We start from the raw sequence: 20,282 nt of genomic DNA on the forward strand, positions 1-20,282 counted from the left end.
ATGTGGCAATTCAAGGTTCTGCTGGTCCAAGTGTGATGAAGCTACGAAAGTTTTACGATGCCATCGAGCTCCGGGCTGCTGGAATGTGTTTTTTTTTTTCGGCTACCGGTTGTTCGGCGTTTCGAGTGTTTGTGAGTGTTTGAGATGATTTAGACATCTGTGCCGGTGCCAGATGACCTGGGTGGCCATAATTTATGACTTGTTGGTAGATCTGGGTTGGTTTTTGCGATGTGGGCTCCCTCACTTGCACCAGTTAGTTACTTATGGCACGAACAAGAGTTTGTAACTTTGTGCAGAATCGTGCCTTTTATGCTTTGTAATCATGATTTCTACTTTTTGTCGGAGTAAGATAGCTGAAACAGTACGCAGATAATGAAAGTACGTAATAACATTTATGCTACATTTCATATCTAGCTTTTGTAATCATACTTTGTGAAATTCAGTAATTTTGTTGATGAAAATTGTTGCAGATGACTGAAGCCAACGAAGATAATAAATTGACGAGGATTTACTATTTGTTTATTAATTGACCAAAAGGCTTGAATACGTATCAAAAGCATGAAAAATGCATTGCTCACATCTTGAGGTGTGTAGTTGTTCAAAGCTCATATGCGTATCAAAAGCGTATCTTAAAAGACTATATATGATGTGTTGACGAGTACATATTTATAGTTTGAATCATCAATAAAAGAAAGTTTATTCAAATGTGTCCGGTGTCAAAATAATTGAGTTAATTTTATCAAATACGTTGATCGGTCAATTGATTTGTTCCTTTTGATATGTTGACTCATGCAACTGCGCTAATTAAAGCCATTTGATTGGACGCGTATTCAACAGTATGTTTTCGTTTGTCTAGTTGACTTATTAGTAAAGCTAACTAAGGCCGTTACAAATATTTAATTTAAATTATGTCCTACTGGTCTCTGAAAGGTCAAGGGGGGATAATAAAAAATAAATATTAAAATGGAAAAAATCCTTAAAACTCCTCGGATTTGTTAAAGAATGTTTTGAAAATCTTCAAAATCATCCAAATTTTTTTTAGTTGCACCCTCAAAATATAATTTTTGGGCAAACAAATCCGAGGGGGGCATAATTGTTTTTAAATATTTGTATCGGTCTAATTAGAAATGTTTGGATTTATTTTATGGATTATTTGAATTTATTTTTTCCCAAGTCTCATGTGGCTCAAATCTTAGCATAATATGCTGTAGCTGAACACTGGAAAGTGATCCGAGTGCAGATGAGAATGAGGAAGAGGAAAGTAACGAGCATGGAGATTGTCGTAGCTCGACACTACCGGAGAACCAGGACCATATTCTCAGGATGGACAGAATGCAGAAAGCAGCAACGCCGACGAAGACAGATTTTGTTCGTATGCAGCTATTAAAGGGGATGCGTAGCAAGGAGTTGGCTAAAACTGCACGGACTTTCGGGTACGAAACAGCTTTCATCGTCCAATCACCCAACACGCTGAGGCTGTAATACGTCTTACCTGTACGACTGCCACTGTACGAAAAGTCTCGATGCCTGTTGCATCACACCAAAGAGAGTGCGCCGTTTTGGTGCAGATTCATCATAACGTGCCAAGATGTATATACAAGGTTGGACATTCAATTCAATTATTCAATCCAAATTCATAATCAACTATTGGCACCACACAGTTTCCTTCTTTTATTTACGAGAAAAAATGTTATGATGAAACTAGAATATTTTGAAAATCAATGTTCTATCTTTTCGATGAAATGGTTTCTTATACAATTTACATGAAACTTTTCAATTTTGATCATCTTCTTCTATAAATATAAAACAAATTGGCATTTGTACGTCCACGCATTACTCAAGTATAGACAGCCCAACTTTTGCTAATATATATTCGTTTCCTTCTTCTATTACGAGGAAAAGTGTTATGATGAAGCTTTAATACTTTCAAGATCAATCCTGAATCTTTTTTAATGAAATGGTTTTTCGTACAATTTGCATGAAATTTTTCAATTTTGTTACATATAAAATAAATTTAGCATTTGTACGACCGCGCATTACTCAAAAAAACACAGCCCAACTTTTGCTTATTTATATTCGTTTCCTTCTTCTATTTACGAAGCTTCTACTTTCAAAAGCTGTAAAATGATCACAATTCTGCTTAGCGGAATGCCCACACTCAATGGATTCTTCCCCTGCGTTGGTGGGACGCTCGCAGGAAGAACGGTATTGTGTATCCCCAAATGGCCGGAGCGAATTGTTATGACAGCAGCTCTCCATGAGCGCGTGTGCACGCCACTGAGGTCTGACCAGAAGAGGCCGAGTCATGGCTTGCTGCGCACTGATCGACACGCTGAGGTGTTAATGTACATATAATCACACGCATTTTCCTTCTTCTCTCATTAAAAAGGCAAAAAAAAACCTCTAGCATAGAAAGCAATGATTTTTTTAAACTTATTTACGCGAGACGAAGATGAACATATTGCTTTTGAGAAACCGATAATTTCCTTTGAAAACTGAACTCCTAAATAAACTTGTCTGATCATCGTGGTTTTTAATCGCAGAACAACGAAATGCAAGTCAAGAGGTTGTATCATTTGAATGTTAAACCAAATTGATACCTAGTGTTTTTTTTTAATTCTCTTCTTTATTTAGTAGGCATTCTGTGTTACTTAACCGCTACTGTGGCATTCTGCTAAACAGTATCCACACAGAATTTATTTTAGACATTCATTATTGCTATTATTGCCGGGGTCTATCTAATCGTTAGTCCATTGTGTCCATTTTCCATATCGTGAATCCATTTGCTCGTTGCATTGTTCGGTTGCCGTTTATCCGGGTACGTTGGAGGGATGCCTTCGAAAAGAACAATTTGTCAGTTGTCATCAGTAAGACGCTCCCTAAAACGCCACCGTTTGGTGGGTTTGGTGGAGGGGATGGGAATCGAACCCATGACCGTCCGCTTATAAGGCGAACGTGTAGCCAACTACGCTACGGGGCCCACCTTGGTACCTAGTGTTATGGCATTGATCTCACAAGAAACATTTTATATTGTAGCAATAATCTTAATATATTATACTGTTCATTAAATCCAACTATCAGCTTCATATATAGTAATACCAGCAAGCTGACTTTCAACATATCGATGTTGAATTTGCTAACAACTGCTTAGAACATGTGTTGCCAATCTGTGGGCCGCGGCTCCTTGGTAGGTCGGGGCTGATCAATGATGGGTTGCGAAAGACGAATCTTGATTCATACTTTTGTCCCTATTTTGTCCCACAAATCTATAACAGCCTTAGATTTGGATCTATGTAGTGAATTGAGAACAATAAATTTTGAGATTTTGTCAAATGCAATGAAGTTCAAACAATTCAAATCCAATCCAAATTCAATCCAATTCTATAATAAAAATCCAAGCCACATTCAATTCAATTCCAATCAACATACAATCCTAATCCAATCTAAATCCAATCCAAATCCAATCCAAATCCAATCCAAATCCATTTCAAATTCAATCCATATCCAATTCAAAATCTAATCCAATCAAATCCAACCAAAATCTAAATAATCCAAATCCTATTTAAATCCGTTTGAATCCCAAATCATTTCCAATCCATTCAAAGTAATATAATGATGGTATATGAAGCAAGTCATAATGGTTTGTTCAATTTGCATTCTGAACCACCTTTGAGTTCGGACGTGCTTTTTTAGCGCTCGTGTATATAATTTTATTATTTTGACTTTTTTTTTATAAATATTATTAACTGACCGCGCGCGACCCCCGCGTTCGTTTTTTTTTTTCTCTCGTAAGTAAGTACCCGCGTGTGACAATGAAGTGTGGAATGGTGAACTGTGCACAAAACGATAATCGTTTTCTTTGGCGATGTCACGGCAGTTGCAGACGTACATTTCACGCAGCATGCGTAGGAGTACAGCGCAATCACGAGGAAGTATTGCGGACTTTCATGCTCCCACTATGTCAAGACTGTCAGGAAAAGTTTACCTTTGAACAAAACCTGCAACATTTAGCAGAATCCTTCTTTAATATCAAAGAAGACATTGAGCGCACTTTGTCTGCAAACCATAAACTGCTTTCTAACTACGAAAGCTTAGCTGCCACTCATGACGAAACGCTTGAACGCGTAGAAAAAATGTTTGGTACTATTAAGCAAAACATTTCAAACGTCGCCAACAGCAGCAAAAATAGTGCTACGGAAATAAAAAATAAATTATCAGCCCTACTTGACACACCTTCAGCATTCACCTGTACGACTGTGGAAAAGACCGCCAATTCGGCAGCAGCTGCAACAACACCAGCAACAACAACAACAACGGAAGCAGAACACTCAACAGACTTGCTGTCGGACCTCATGAATGCAGTCAAGAGCGACTTGGTAACTTTAACCAAGTCAGCTGTGACTACGGCAATAACTGAAATTACATCAGTAGTAGCAAAACGAAGCACAACTGGAGACTTCCCTCACTTAATTTCTTTGAGTGAGCAACTTTTAGAGGAGGTCAGGTCAGTTTCTGCTGCTATTTCCAATATTGACTGCAGTACTGACAAAATCTCAACGCTCGCAAACAAGACTTTGGCGGATGAACTAGCAGAGGAATCCCAAGACAAAAACTCCACTGAAAATAATTTAGTTGCTGGGGCTCACAATCCACAATCTCCACTCAACATCAAAGTAAAACAGCACCAACCAAACCCATCTCCTGCCCGGCAGAAAATTTCGCGTGATGCCATTGCAGAGCTTTTCGCTGAGCGACGCGCAAAAATGGCGCAAGTAAAGGGAAGTTGTGTTAGACACCTCAATAAAGCTGGTTGGAATTGCTTTCTGCCAGGAAAAAAATGCAGCTGGAGCCCAGACTGGAAAAAACTGGAAGAATACCGGCAGCATGAAATCTCCAGAAACACCCTCACCAATAATCCATTGACTGAAAAGGCGACTAACAGTAAAAGACATCATAAACAAAAAGCTCCACCAATAAGAAGCAAAACAACGTTACAACTTCCTACACCAGCAAAAACAACAACAATAATAACAAATCTACAGACAAACAGCTGCTCGTAATGGCAAAGCATAAATTTTCCGGACCCCGGGCAAAATCGTTCATCAATTTCAAAAAAGGTGAAACGATAAACCCGGCCAAAAAAACAAAACCCACACCTCCACCAATCCTCAACCAACAGAGTGAACCAAATATCGGAAATCTGCAAAGCCTTCAGCAACAGCACCAGCAACAACAACAACAGCATCTACGACAACAACAAGAACAAAATCATCAACAACACCAAATATATCAGCAACAACAACAACAACAGGAAACACAACTACCGAATCCTGACAGCCAATTTGAGTTAGATCCGATGAGACCACCCATCGTCCGTCTGACTCAGCAATCCACCGAAGGAGACGGCCGTTTCCTTAAAGCCAGACTACGTGACCCGAGGATTATGAAGGTTGTCCGGTTGTTTTTGGCATACATGAAGGACCAGTCTGCTAATGTATGCGTCGAGGGAATGACTCCAACGAGCATCAGGATGCTCCTTGCACCTGAAGGACTGCCGACTGCACCAGAACATCTACATCAAATATTCATCCAAGTACATCAGGAATACGGAATTGGGCCAGCAGAAGCTGCAGCTGATCTACAGTCATACCGACAATACCTGTCCAGCGAGCGGACACATCGCCTGCAGCAACTACGGGAGAGCACAACGAGGTACCACTCTCCTTCTCCCGGAAATTTTCGCAAGTAAGGACGCCTTCTTCGGCTGAAGAAAATAGCACTATCTTATCGACCAACAGGGTAAATATTTTAACAACCAACGTGCTTCCAACAAGTTGTTCATCAAAACAGAATGCCACTGAAGTTTTGATCTACTGTCAAAATTTCAATCGCATGAAAAGCCCAGCTAAAATGAAGGAAATTCATAATAACATCTTAAGCTCGTCCTTCTCGGTTATTTTGGCAACTGAAACCAGCTGGGATGAAAGCGTGAATAGTGAAGAACTTTTTGGAAGCAGCTTTAACGTATTCAGGGACGATCGCGATTTCTTAGAATCCAAAAAAAAAGTCTGGCGGTGGAGTTCTAATCGCAATCTCTAGCAATTTTGATTCAGAAATAATAACTACAAAAAAATATAAGAACTTTGAGCATGTTTGGGTGAAATCTAACATTGCAGGAGAAACCCATGTTTTCTCCTCTGTGTATTTCCCACCGGAACATGCGCAAACAACATCTTATGAAAGTTTTCTAAAAACTGCAGAAGACATTTTATCGGGACTTCCACCTGAAGTCAAAGTACATATTTACGGAGAGCGCACCGTTGACTTTATTCAGAGAACGAACAAATTCTACTTCCAGTCGCTGGGGAAAATGAAACACTTATGTTTATATTTGACAGAACTGCTAGCCTAGGACTTAACCAAATCAATCACATTAAAAATCAACAGAACTGTTACCTTGATCTACTACTAACCAATATTCAAGAAGATTTCTGTGTGACTAAATCATTGAATCCCTTATGGAAAAACGAAACATTCCACACGGCAATCGAATACTCTGTGTTCGTTCATGAATATAAAAAACCCAGCGACTGTGACTTTGAAGAAGTCCTTGAATACAATAAAGCAAACTATGACAACATAAGACATAAGCTAAGTAGATTTAACTGGAAGCAAATTTTAGAGAATGAAGGTAATATTGAATCTTCCGTTGATGTCTTTTATAACATTATTTTTGATATTATTATTGACGAGGTCGAAAAAGAAGAAAACGACGGAGCGGAAATTCAAAATCTCCAATTTGGTACAATAGGCAAATAAAAATTACATAAAACTTACAAGCTAGACAAGACGAATGAAAATTTGGAAAAATATTTGAACATCTGCGATCAATTAAAATTAGCAATTGATGTAGCATTTGAAGAACACAACACGAAAAACAGAAAACGAAATAAAGTCATGTCCAAAGAACTTCTTCAATTACGTAAAATCAAAATTAAAATCAGACAATTTTCCGTCAACCATGTATTTAGACGAACGCGTCGGTAATTGCTCGGAAGATATCTGTAATCTTTTTGGAGATTTCTTCCAAGAAATATACACCACCTTTTCGGAACAAGATCGCGACCTAGATTTTTTGCGCCTATCCCAGAATTCGCTAGGGATATCGGTGTTAATCAGATCATGGTGAACGATATTCTAAACGCTTTAAAAACTTAGATGCATCTAAAGGCCCTGGTCCTGATGGTATTCCACCGATATTTATGAAGAGTCTGGCTAAAGAGCTGACTGCACCTTTGTTTTGGCTCTTCAGATTGTCATTGGAATCCGGAAATTTTCCCAGGGCATGGAAAAGCTCCTATCTTGTGCCTATCTTCAAATCAAGCAAAAATCTGACATTCGTAATTACCGTGGAATAGCCATTATCTCTTGCATTCCCAAACTTTTTGAATCCATTATCAATGAAAAATTATTTTCACAACTTAAAAACAGAATTACGAATAAGCAGCATGGATTTTTCAAAGGTCGCTCTACCGCTACAAATTTAATAGAATTCATTGACTATTCTCTTAATGCAATGGATAATGGTAACTACGTGGAAGCTCTATACACTGACTTTAGCAAGGCGTTTGATCGTGTTGACATTCCAATGTTACTCTTCAAATTGCAAAAAATTGGAATTGAGCCAGGACTCCTTAGATGGCTTGAATCTTATCTCACAGACCGGCAACAAATAATAAAATTTAACGGAAAGAAATCCAATCCCATTCAAGTCACTTCAGGAGTTCCACAAGGCTCTCATCTTGGCCCTCTTTTATTTATATTATATGTAAATGACATTACCTTCATTCTCAAAAATATAAAGATTTTAATTTATGCCGATGACATAAAGCTATTTATGGAAATAAAAATGAAGACGACATAATCATATTCCAGAATGAAATACACATGTTCTATACATGGTGCAGAAAAGCCTATTGCAACTGAATGTTAAGAAATGCAACATAATATCATTCAGCAGAAAAAGAATAACACCAAATACACAAATTGTATTAGGGAACAATACTGTAGAAAGACACGAAAGAGTTAGGGATTTAGGAGTGATTTTAGATTCGAAACTAACTCTTGTTGATCACTATAACACAATCATCCACAAAGCTAATAATATGCTAGGCTTTATCAAGCGTTTTTGCTTCAACTTTCAGGATCCCTACACAATCAAAACACTATATATTTCATATGTACGATCTATACTGGAATATTGTAGCATTGTATGGTCGCCTTATAATACAACCACACATGAAGAAAGAATAGAGTCAGTACAAAAACAATTTCTATTATACGCTCTTCGTAAATTAGGTTGGACGTCATTTCCTCTTCCATCTTATGAAGCACGTTGCATGCTTATAAATATACAAACTTTGAAAGAGCGTCGAGAATGTGCAACGGTTTCATTTGTTAACGATATAGTTTCTCAACGTGTTGATTCAACTGAAATTTTATCGAAATTTAACTTTTACATACCTTCTCGGCTACTTCGACATAGAACATTATTTTTAACCAACCACTGCCGAACAAATTACGCCAAATTTGGGCCTCTCAACCGAATGATGGCCGTTTACAATCAACACTGCGAAACTATTGACTTAACAATGTCTCGGCATAACATTAGACAGTATTTCCAAAGAACAAACATTACAAATTCAGCAATATAATTTCAAAATCAAAATTATACATCACTTTTCTAAAAAAAACCTATTATTTAATTATACTATAGCATTACAAAAACAAACATGTATATGTATATGTACTAGTCTACGTTGGTTGACGAAATAAAATAAATAAATAAATTTAACGCGAACTCATTTTTATCCAAATTCTTAAAGCCAAAGTGGGAGGGTCCCAAGCAATATGATATTTTGCTAGGTGGGTCGCATGTACAAGTAGTTTGGGAACATCTGGCCTAGGATATGATATTTATCTAAATTTTCGCAAAGATATCATACTTAAATGACGACGCCCGCAAGAAAAATGATATAATTAATAATTATAGACCAGTATGATCAACATTCTGCGTAGCGGATCGTTCGCATGCAAGATTTTTATTCCTCCCCGATAGTAGAACGGTGACAAAAATATGGTGTTATCGTGCTTAGAAAATTTGATTTTATTGACAACAGATGTCCACCGATGATTATAATCTAATTATCGATAATATTCCGGTTACGGTTTCAAGTTTTGTTGCTGTTTGTTTGGCGTTTACGCATTCTTGCTGCAATTAATTATGGCAATACTGAACGAGTGAATGTTGTTAATGCTTCATATGCTGATGTTATGCGTAGCTCAACAAATTCTGCACCGAAAAAGAGAAAGAATTCTGCTCGATCAGCTGCTTTAGAAGCTCTTCAAACGGTCCCAACTACCATTGAACATGGTGGTTTGCTGCGCTCGGGGAAACGCCGTATAGTCTTGCCCCCTACGAATGACATTGTCCCAAATACTCCTTTGAACATTCTTTCGCCTGGCTTTAAAATCCCTCTAGCTAAGCTGAAAAAATCTCACGCGGTCGCAAAAATAGAACAAACTGTCCTGTTTAAACCAAAACAGGATCAGATGTGCGGATTGAGTAGAGATTATGAAACATTCAATGGAACATTTTGACTTGAAAGTGATTAGAGTGATGAAAAACGACAAACGTAAATCCAACCATATGCCCGCAATACTCGAGACTGGCGTACGCGGCTTCAAAACGTTGACTAAGCTTCAACGCGTTTACCTGGGGTGGGAAAGATGTCGATTAATAGATGCAACTGACGCCCTTCGATGCTTTAATTGTTCAGAGTTTCTACACAAGGCTGTGGTCTGTACGAAACCTGTCTGCTGCCCTAAATGTGCTGGAGATCATAAGGCTGGAGAATGTGAAGCGGATTATGAGAAGTGTATTAACTGTCGTTTGAAAAACGCAAAAAGAACTTGCGACTATGACGAGCTGCTCGATGTTGCTCACCCTGCGTGGAGCTACGACTGTCCTGTCTATCGAAAACGTTTAGCTAAAGCGAAACAAAGGGTGGATTTCTCTTGCTAGCAATCAATTACACATTTTGAAAATAGCATAACGACTGGACTGTCGCCTTCGATGGATCTGTCCATCAATTCAGTTCAATTATTCGGGGCGTGTTATACCGTGTACGGAAAAAATCGAAATCCGGAAACTTCCGGAAAATCACGTGGAGGTGGTGTACTCATAGCGATTAAGAACACACTCAGCTCCACTCGATGCAACACCATCATTACCGATGCTAGCTTGGAGCTTCTATGGGTGAATATTGAAATCAACGAACAAACAGTTTGTTTGGGTGTAGTTTACATTCCTCCTGATCAATCTAGAAGCCGAAGCATTATCGAGAATCATATTAGTACTATCTCTGCAATCGTCACATCCTGTGACATCCGCACTGCCCTTCTTCTGTTTGGTGATTTTAATTTACCCGACTTATGTTGGCGTGCCACACCCGCGGGGTATGCTTACCCTGAGCCTTCCGATTCCACTTCTCCTAGAATCGGTTTCTACGACGGTATGACGGTATTGAACCTGAAGCAACTGAATGTACTAAAGAACTGCCTGCTACGTACGCTAGATCTAATCTTTGTCAGCGAAGATGCCTTAACAATGTGCAGTCTCGTAGAACCACCCGAAGCTCTTATACCAATCGATCCTTTACATCAGCGGTTCTCAACCTGGGGTACATGTACCCCTGGGGGTACCTTCGCTGGCCCTAGGGGGTACCTCGGACAAAAATGCGTAATGGCGGACGTACTACAATTCCAATCAAAACTCATTGATATAGTTTTGATAATTGTGTATTTTTATTTCAAAAATTTATATTGTACATAATATAATCCTCCTTTCAATATCTTTTCAAGAGGCTCGGAAGCCTCTTTTGAAGAGGCTCAGAAGCCTACTTTCAAGAGGCTCAGAAGACTTCTTTCAAGAGGCTCAAAAACCGCCTTCCAGGCTCAGGAGCCTCCTTCCAAGAGAATCGGAAGGCTGCTTTGAAGAGGCTCGGAAGCCTCCTTTCAAGAGGCTCAAAAGCATCCTTTCAAGAGGCTCAAAAGCCTCATTCTAAGAGGCTCTAAAGTGTACTTTCAAGAGGCTCGGAATCCTTACAAGAGGCTTGGAAGCCTCCTTTCAAGAGGCTCAAAATCCTCCTTTCAAGAGGTTCGGTAGCCTGCTTTCAATATCGTTTAAAGAGGCTCATTTCAAGAGGCTGGGAAGCCTCATTTCAAGATGCTCAAAAGCATCCTTCCGGGCTTATAAGCCTTCTTTCAAGAGGCTCAAAAGCCTCCTTCCAAGAGGCTCCTATCCAGAGGCTCGGACGACTCCTTTCAACATCTTTTCAAGAGGCTGGGAACTTACTTACTTATGGGTCCTGTACACCTCCGGTGGTGCAAAGGGCCGACTTGAAAGATCTCCATCCTGAGCGTTGCCCGGCTATCGCTTTAACCTATTGCCAGGTTAGATTTCAGTCGACTTCTTTTATTTCTTTATTGAGGCTTCGCCGCCATAAGCCTCTGGGTCTGCCTCTGCTGCGATGTCCCGCTGGGTTCCAGTCTAATGCTTGTTTACAGATTTCGTTTCCGCCCCTACGTAGAGTGTGGCCGACCCAGCCCCACTTCCGATCCCGAATTTCTGTTGCTATCGACCTCTGGTGACAACGACGATGGAGCTCGTTGTTTGAGATCCAGTTGTGAGGCCACCAGGCCCGAATTATATACCGCAGGCATCTGTTAATGAACACCTGCAGCCGTTGAGTGTTCTCCACTGATACACACCATGTTTCGCTAGCGTATAACAGCACAGATTTCACGTTAGAGTTGAAAATTCGTATTTTGGTGCGTTCACTTATCTGCCTGTTTTTCCAGATATTTCTTAAACTCGCAAAGGCAACCCTTGCTTTCTTTATCCGTGCGCCTATGTCGATCTTGATACCGCCGTCTGACGCCATTTGGCTACCAAGATATTGGAAGCTTTCAACATTCTCCACTGGTTGCCCGGCTACTGTGAAACTGGGAGGAGTCACCGTGTTTACATCCAACGATTTGGTTTTGTTGACGTTGATGACTAAACCTGCCGAAGAGGAGCGCTCAGCAAGATCGTTGAGCTTACTCTGCATATCAGAGCGCCGTTGCGCGAGGAGTGCAACATCATCCGCCAATTCGAAGTCATTTAGGTGCTCCATGGTTATAGGCTGCCATAACAGCCCGCGGTTTGGTTCACGGTCAATCGCATCTACCAGAATCTCGTCGATTACGATGAGGAACAGTAACGGTGATAGAATACATCCTTGCCTCACACCAGCTACGACCTGGATAGGGTCGGACAAGACCCCATTGTGCAGCACTCTACACGAGAAGGCCTCGTACTGTGCCTCGAGGCTGAGCTGGAAGGCTGGGAAACCTTCTTCCAAAAGGCTCGGAAGCCTTCTTCCAAAAGGCTCGGAAGCCTCTTTTCAAGAGGTTTGGAAGTCTCCTTTCAAGATCCTTTCAAGAGGCTCAAAAACCTCCTTCCAGGCTCAGAAGCCTCCTTTCAATAGGTCCAAAAGGCTCGGAAGGCTCCTTTCAAGAGGGTAGGAAGCCACATTTCAAGAGACTTAAAAGCATCCTTTCATGAGGCTCAAAAGCCTCCTCCTAAGAGGCTCGGAAGCGTCCTTTCAAGAGGCTCAGAAGCCTCCTCCTTTCAGGAGGCTCGGAAGGCTCCTTTCGAGAGGCTCAGAAGCCTTCTTTCAAGAGGCTCCGAAGCCCCCATTCAAGAGGCTCAGAAGTCTATCTTCTAGTGGTTCGGAAGTCTTCTTTCAAGAGGCTTGGAAGCGTCGTTTTAAGCTGCAAAGAAAGCCTCCTTTTTAGTGGCTCAAAAACCGCCTTCAAGAGGCTCGGAAGCCTCTCTACAAGAGGCTCAGAAGCCTCTAATGAAGAGGCGCGAAAGTCTACTTCAAAGGGATTCAAAAGCTTAAAGGAGCTTCCCTTCAAAGTGCTCGGTATTATTCTTTCAAAAGGATTGGAAGCCTAATTTCGAGAGGGGGTACCTCAATTAATGCAAAAGTTCCAAGGGGTACCTCTCAAGAAAAAGGTTGAGAACCGCTGCTTTACACCCTCCCTTTATCGTCATGGTACGATGCCCGACGCGAGCAGTCTTCTCTGAGATCGGAGATGATGGAATGGTGGATTTTTCTAGAGCTAACTTCGAACTGCTGAACCAAGCTCTTCTCTCTGTTGACTGGTCTCCCCTGTACCTACCACACATCGTAAATTTAGCAGTCCGGTTCTTCACTACTACACTGACGTTACTATTTCCCGAGTTTGTGCCTTCAGTGCTTAAAACGAAAGCGTGCAAGTACCTTGAGGACTTTCTCCAGCAATCAGAATTCATTCACGAAAAGAATGTTCAACATCGCAAGCTCAAAGTATAAAAACTACAATCGGGTGCATTATGGTCGATATGTGGTACGAAAACAGGGTGACATAAAAAAAGATCCTAACGAGAAACGTAAGGAGACTGGCTTACCGTCAACCGTGTTTTGGGGGGCGAAATATCATCCAATAAGGAGGGCATCGGCAATCTGCCGAACAGTTTGCTAGCACTTTCGATAATAGTGTGAGTAACAGAGATGAAATTGATGGCGCCATAAGGGATGTCCCGTTAGGTGCACTACATACAGTCGTTCGTGAGTTTGAGTATGAAGATGTTCTGGGAGTCATTAAGAAGTTGAAACCTTCGTATGCCCCTGGGCCAGATGGGATTCCGCCCATTGTGCTGACTAAATGTCATACCGTTCTCTGTGGGCCTCTGAGAGCAATTTACAATAAATCTTTGGCTCAGGCAATGTTTCCGGTGTGTAAAAAATCCATCATATTTCCAGCATTTAAAAAAGGAAACAAACGAGACATATCGAACTACCGTGGTGTGACTTCACTGAGTGCAGGATCCAAAGTATTATTTTGGTGAGCACCGAGTTATTTCGATCTGCAAAGTTGTATATCTCGAGCTGGAAGGATAAACAATACGTCTACTCAACATAATTTCCGATAACCAGTGGTGCCGGTAATGGGTGGGACAAGTAGGACATGCTGCCATACATATACTCAATCCAGTTGAAACCCGAAATTGGATGCTAGCGAAGTTGGATTTTTCTCACAATCCGTATGTTAAATCTAACTTCGGAAGTGGTGCGCTGAATAGCGCTTCGCGATATGAAAACAGCGCACCACTTCCGAAGTTAGGTTTAACGTACGGATTATGAGAAAAATCCAACTTCGCTTTCCCCCAATTCCGGTTTTCAACTGGATTGAGAATATAAAAGTTTCTTTCTCTCCCTCAGTGTTGTCCTTCACTCAGTGAGAAAAATTCTGATCTTTGACTTTACTCCATCTAAATATTTTATATGATTGAAGCTGCAGCGATTATTGGATCCAGCTATCCATGAAGTGGAAGCTTTGTTAAGTTCGGAAGACATTGAGGAAAAGTAAGATTTTCTGCAGTGTGAAATCTTGTATTGGAGTTGGAAATCGTGAAGCTAGGAACTTAGATATGTGGCTGAACGGTCATTTTCAAATGTTCAATTCTAAAGTTCGTTCGCTTTTCGGTTCGAGGATTAGAAACAAGGATTAAAAAGTATAACTTTATCAAATTTTTTACTCTAGTTTTTATTTTCATGTAATAAAATTTAAAAAAAACATTTTTTTCCCGGTGCAGACTAATTATTTTAAAGAATATTCAAAATAAACGTGTGTGCTTATTCGAGATTTATTTGGAAAAACGCCGAAAATGTTGGGGATCACGATTTAATAATAGCAACATAACTTTGCAAGCTATTCAAAATTATTCATGTGGTCCAAAATAGAAACAGATGGTCCAAAATAAAATCTAACATATCTTAAGGTCACTCCTGACGGAATCCAATTTTCAAAGTACTCGCGTTTTCAAGGGCACACCATTTGATACGGAAGCAACGCACAACTGTCATTTTTATTTTTTCAGCTTTGCTGCGTCGCAGCATGCGTGAAAAAATAAAAATTACAGTTGTGCGTTGCTTCCGTATCTAATGGTGTGCCCTTGAAAACGCGAGTACTTTGAAAATTGGATTCCGTCAGGAGTGACCTTAAGATTGTGAGATACTTTTGTGTCTATTTGTAGGATTTACAATTTAAATACGTTCGAATATAAACGAATATAAACACGTTCTTTAACATGGTGTCAGAAGTGTCGTAGCTTTTTATCATTTATTTCCGGCGTCATTGAATAATCGCGGAAAATTTGTCGAGGAAAAGTCGGCGTCGAAGCGGAACGACATAATCATCGCGGAAATAGTGCGCGTTCGCGAGTGGAACGGTTACATTGCGTAATACGAATAGTGCTCGTTTTCCGGCTTAGATCCAAGGATTTTCCCGTTGCTGAACATGAATCCAGAGGAGATTCACGCATACATGCAAAGCCAAAAGGCTATGTTCGATACAATGCTGCAGCAGATGCAACAAATGAATACAGCCCCAGCAGCGGCAGCCAGAGCTCCGGCGTTTGTTCCTCTTCCACCACCGTTGTCGGTGGAAGGCGACATGGAACAAAATTTCGAGTTTTTCATCGCCAACTGGGAATATTACGGCAAAAGTGTTGGAATAGACAAGTGGCCGGCTGCAGATAACGAGAGAAAGGTCAGTTTGCTTATGTCAGTGATCGGCCTGGCTGCGTTAAAAAAATACAGCAATTTCGAGCTTACAGCCGCAGAAAAAGCAGATTTGACGCAGGCAATCGCAGCAATCAAGGCAAAGGTCGTCATCGGAAGAAATATAAATATCGACAGACTTGACTTCTTCGAGGCTCAACAGCATCCAGCGGAGTCCATTGAGGATTTCGTACTCAGATTAAAACACCAGGCTCGCCTAGCAAAGTTGGGTAATCTTTCAACAGAATTGGTTACGTTCAAAATTGTGACCGCGAATCGTTGGCCGAATCTCCGTCAGAAAATGCTGACCAAGACGAACATCACAGAGGCGGAAGCAGTTACATTCTGCAGGAATCAAGAGATTGGGGAAGCCCGATTCGGCCAATCGAAAGGAGAGGTGCACAAAATGAAGTCCTCGTCGTCAAAACTTCCCCGCTGCAAATTTTGTGGTGACCGCCATCAATTCACGAAAGGCACATGTCCAGCGTGGGGAAAGAGGTGCAAGAAATGCGGAGGAAAAAATCATTTCGAGCGTGTCTGCAGAGAAGAAAAGGATAAGAAGAAGAAGATGAAGTCAGTGAAACTGCTTAAACATAAGCACTGTGATTCAGAGCTGTCCAGCTCTTCGTCAACAGAAGACAGCGAAGGTGAAGAGAATAGCAGCGAAGAAGAAATGGAAATCCGTAAGATCTACGACCGTTCGGGATCAGGATGAAGAGTGTTAGCCGAATTGGATCTGAAGCTCAACGGAAAATGGAAATCGGTGCGGTGTGAAGTGGATACCGGTGCAGATACCAATATCATCGGCCTCAAATTTCTAGAAGAAATGACCGGAGGAAAGCACCAGAAGATAACACCCTCCAAATATCGTCTGCAGAGCTTTGGAGGAAATTCTATTCAAGTTGTGGGAGAGACACGGATAAGCGGCAAACGTAACGGAAAACGATATAAATTAGTGTTCCAGGTAGTTAGAGTGGACCATATTCCGTTGCTGTCGGCGAACGCTAGCAAGAAACTTGGATTTGTGAAGTTCTGCAATGCCGTCACATTTTCACCACCTGAAAAATCAAAATCCGATTTGCTCAACGTGTATCGGGTAAGCGCTCTGGAGATTATAAATAAGCATAAAGGCGTTTTTGACGGCTACGGTCAGTTTCCGGGCGTAGTATCTCTAGAGGTTGATGAGTCAGTCCCATCGTGCATACAGCCACCGCGGCGGATACCCGTTGCTTTACGTGCGGCTCTAAAAGAGGAATTAGACAACTTGGAGAAGGACGGTATAATTGCGAAGGAACCCAGACACACCGAATGGGTGAGTAATATTGTCCTAGTCAAGCGCGGACAAGATAAATCTGCTCCATTGAGAATCTGCCTGGACCCAATCCAATTGAATAAGGCCTTGAAGCGACCGAATTTACAGTTTGTGACCATCGACGAAATCTTACCAGCGCTCGGTAAAGCCAAAGTTTTTACAACGATCGACGCCAGAAAGGGCTTCTGGCATGTGGTATTAAGTGAAGAAAGCAGTCGTCTCACCACATTCTGGACTCCGTATGGAAGATTCCGCTGGACCAGACTTCCATTCGGGATCAGTCCCGCGCCAGAGATCTTCCAAATGAAGCTACAGGAGGTGTTGCAAGGTTTGGACGGAGTGGAGTGTATTGCGGATGATATACTACTATTCGGAAGTGGAGATACGCTGGAAGAAGCTCTCATCGATCATAACCAGTGTTTGGAAAAACTTTTGATACGTTTGGAAGAAAATAAAGTAAAACTAAATCGTAGCAAACTGAAGTTGTGCCAAACTGCGGTGAAATTCTACGGACATCTGATGACTGACGAGGGGATAAAACCTGATGAGTCCAAAGTGGAAACAATTAAGAACTATCCAGTGCCAAATAACAGCAAAGAACTCCACAGATTTATCGGTATGGTGAACTATTTGTGCCGATTTCTGCCGAATTTGAGTGAAAATTTCAGTGTACTCCGAAAGTTGATTTCCGAGAAAGAACCGTGGATTTGGTCGTCGGACCAGCAAGAAGAGTTCAACCGAGTAAAAAATTTAGTGTCGGATGCAGAAACATTGCGATATTACGATCCCAACGAACCGTTAGTAGTAGAGTGTGACGCGAGTTGTTTCGGGTTGGGCGTCGCGGTTTTCCAACGTAACGGCGTTATTGGCTATGCGTCGCGAACACTAACGGCAACCGAAAGGAATTACGCTCAAATTGAGAAAGAATTACTCGCGATTCTCTTTGCGTGCGTGAAGTTTGACCAGATCATTGTCGGGAACCCGATGGTCACCGTAAAGACGGACCACAAGCCACTCGTAAGTGTTTTCCGGAAACCCCTGTTGTCGGCTCCTCGTAGATTGCAACACATGTTGCTAAACCTTCAGCGATACAATTTGCGTATCGAGTTTGTCACAGGCAAGGACAATGTTGTCGCGGATGCAATTTCACGTGCCCCCCTGGTGGAATGTCTGGAAGAGGACTGTTTCAGAAAGGCGACTATTTGCGAAGTGTTTCGAAAAGTTGAAGAGGTTCAGCTTTCATCGTTTCTCAGTATCTCGGAAGACATCATCCAGCAGATCGTTGAAGAAACGGTTAAGGATTCAACGCTTCAAACCATCACATCCTACGTTCGTTCAGGCTGGCCTAGATCAATATCTCAAGTACAGGAGGGCGTGAAAATCTATTTCAAGTATCGGAATGAGCTGTCAACCCAAGATGGAATGCTGTTTCGTCATGATCGGATTATCATTCCGTATTCGCTTCGCAAGAAGATAACGGACAAGGCACACGTAAGTCACAACGGAGTAGAGTCTACGCTAAAATTGGCACGAGCAAACGTATTTTGGCCGGGCATGAGTGCGCAAATTCGAGAGGCGGTTAAGGAATGCGCTATTTGTGCCAAATATGCTCCATCACAGCCACCAGCACCGATGCAGACACACCCGATTCCTATACATCCCTTCCAGATCATCTCTATGGACGTGTTTTTCGCCGAGTATCGTGGAGAGAAAAGAAAGTTCCTTGTGACAGTGGACCACTACTCAGACTTTTTCGAGGTGGATCTGCTGAAAGGTCAACGATTGCAGTGTGCAAGGTGAATTTTTCCCGACACGGCCGCCCGCAGGTCGTTATAAGTGACAACGGAACGAATTTCACAAGCCGTGAATGGAAGCAGTTTGCAAGCGACTGGGATTTCAGGCACTCCACTTCCGCACCGAACCACCAACAGGCAAACGGAAAGGCGGAAGCAGCTGTTAAGATCGCCAAGCAACTCTTGAAGAAATGCGAGGAATCAGGGACAGATTTTTGGTACGCCCTATTACACTGGCGTAATGTCCCAAACAAGATCGGTTCCAGCCCAGTACAACGTCTGTTCTCGCGCCAAACAAGAAGTGGTTTGCCAACATCTATGAAGAATTTAATGCCTTGTGTAGTGGAGGATGTGCCTACATCTATCGAGTTGAACAGAAAAAAATCCAAGCTGCAATATGACAAAAAGGCCAAAGTTATGCACAACTGAACCCGGATGTCTGTAAAGAATGGACACCAGCAGTGGTTACCCAGCGCCAAAACGACAGATCCTACGTTATCGACGTGGATGGTGCTAATTATCGACGAGACCGAACTCATCTAAAACTACGTAATGAACCACGAACACCTTCAACATCAATCTCGATTCCTGATCCTTCCCAGCTACCGACTACGGATGAGGTACCCTTTGCACCTTCAGCAACGCCAGTGATGACCACCACCAAGAATCAGTGGACACCGAAGATCAGTGCACTTCAGTCAACCAGCCCCCAACTATGTTAGAGCAAACAGCAAGAAGCGTTATCCCTATTTCTACGGCATCAGAGTCAATTACCGACAGTAGTTCTCAACAGGACACACCTCGACGTCCATGAAGGGAGGTCAAAGCACCGGCTAAATTCGAAGATTATCTTCTAGATTTCGATTGAACTTTTTTTGACTTTAATTTTGCGAAAGATAAGATGTTGTGGTATTTGCCCTATTGCCCCCTTTTATAATACTTTGTACACCCCTGTGCATTGACGAATGTCAAGACGAGAAATTGATTCAATAAAGCGAACTTCGAATATAAACACGTTCTTTAACAGATTTTAAACAAAAACTCTTATGTTATTATATTTGACTAGTTTATTTGTGGATGCAGTAGCGCCCGTGGCAAGTGTTTTTTTTTTTTTCAATGTAAACGGAGCATTAATTCATGCATAAATAAAAATAAAAAAAACAAAGTTGGTACATACAATATTATAATCTAGCCCTCGATTTCCAGATTGACCCAAGAGCCTGCCCTTTATCCACGAGATGTTAACAATAGTAAGTTGGCGATTCCACTCTTCCTATCCAAATCGCTTCAATCGGGTGCCCTAATGGCTTTTTCTATGGTATATAATCATATAGTTTCAATGTAATTTGGTAAATATATGTAATGGAATTCTCTCACCAAGTTTCAATTCCATGTCCTGGCCTATTACCTATTAGGCCATTAGGACATGTCCTGTTCGACCAAAAGTCCTATTAAGCCAAA

The 20,282-nt window shown here is 41.4% G+C and overlaps 1 protein-coding gene across 1 annotated transcript; it reads left to right on the plus strand.

Moving 5' to 3' along the window:
- Positions 1-16,542: 16,542 nt before the first annotated feature.
- LOC134221821 (uncharacterized protein K02A2.6-like) lies at positions 16,543-18,828 on the plus strand. The gene has a single exon (XM_062700998.1). It carries the CDS (start codon positions 16,543-16,545, stop codon positions 18,826-18,828), a length of 2,286 nt encoding a protein of 761 aa, XP_062556982.1.
- Positions 18,829-20,282: the final 1,454 nt, after the last annotated feature.

The sequence above is a fragment of the Armigeres subalbatus genome, chromosome 3 (genome assembly GCF_024139115.2).
Source record: "Armigeres subalbatus isolate Guangzhou_Male chromosome 3, GZ_Asu_2, whole genome shotgun sequence".
In the NCBI taxonomy this organism is placed as follows: domain Eukaryota; kingdom Metazoa; phylum Arthropoda; class Insecta; order Diptera; family Culicidae; genus Armigeres; species Armigeres subalbatus.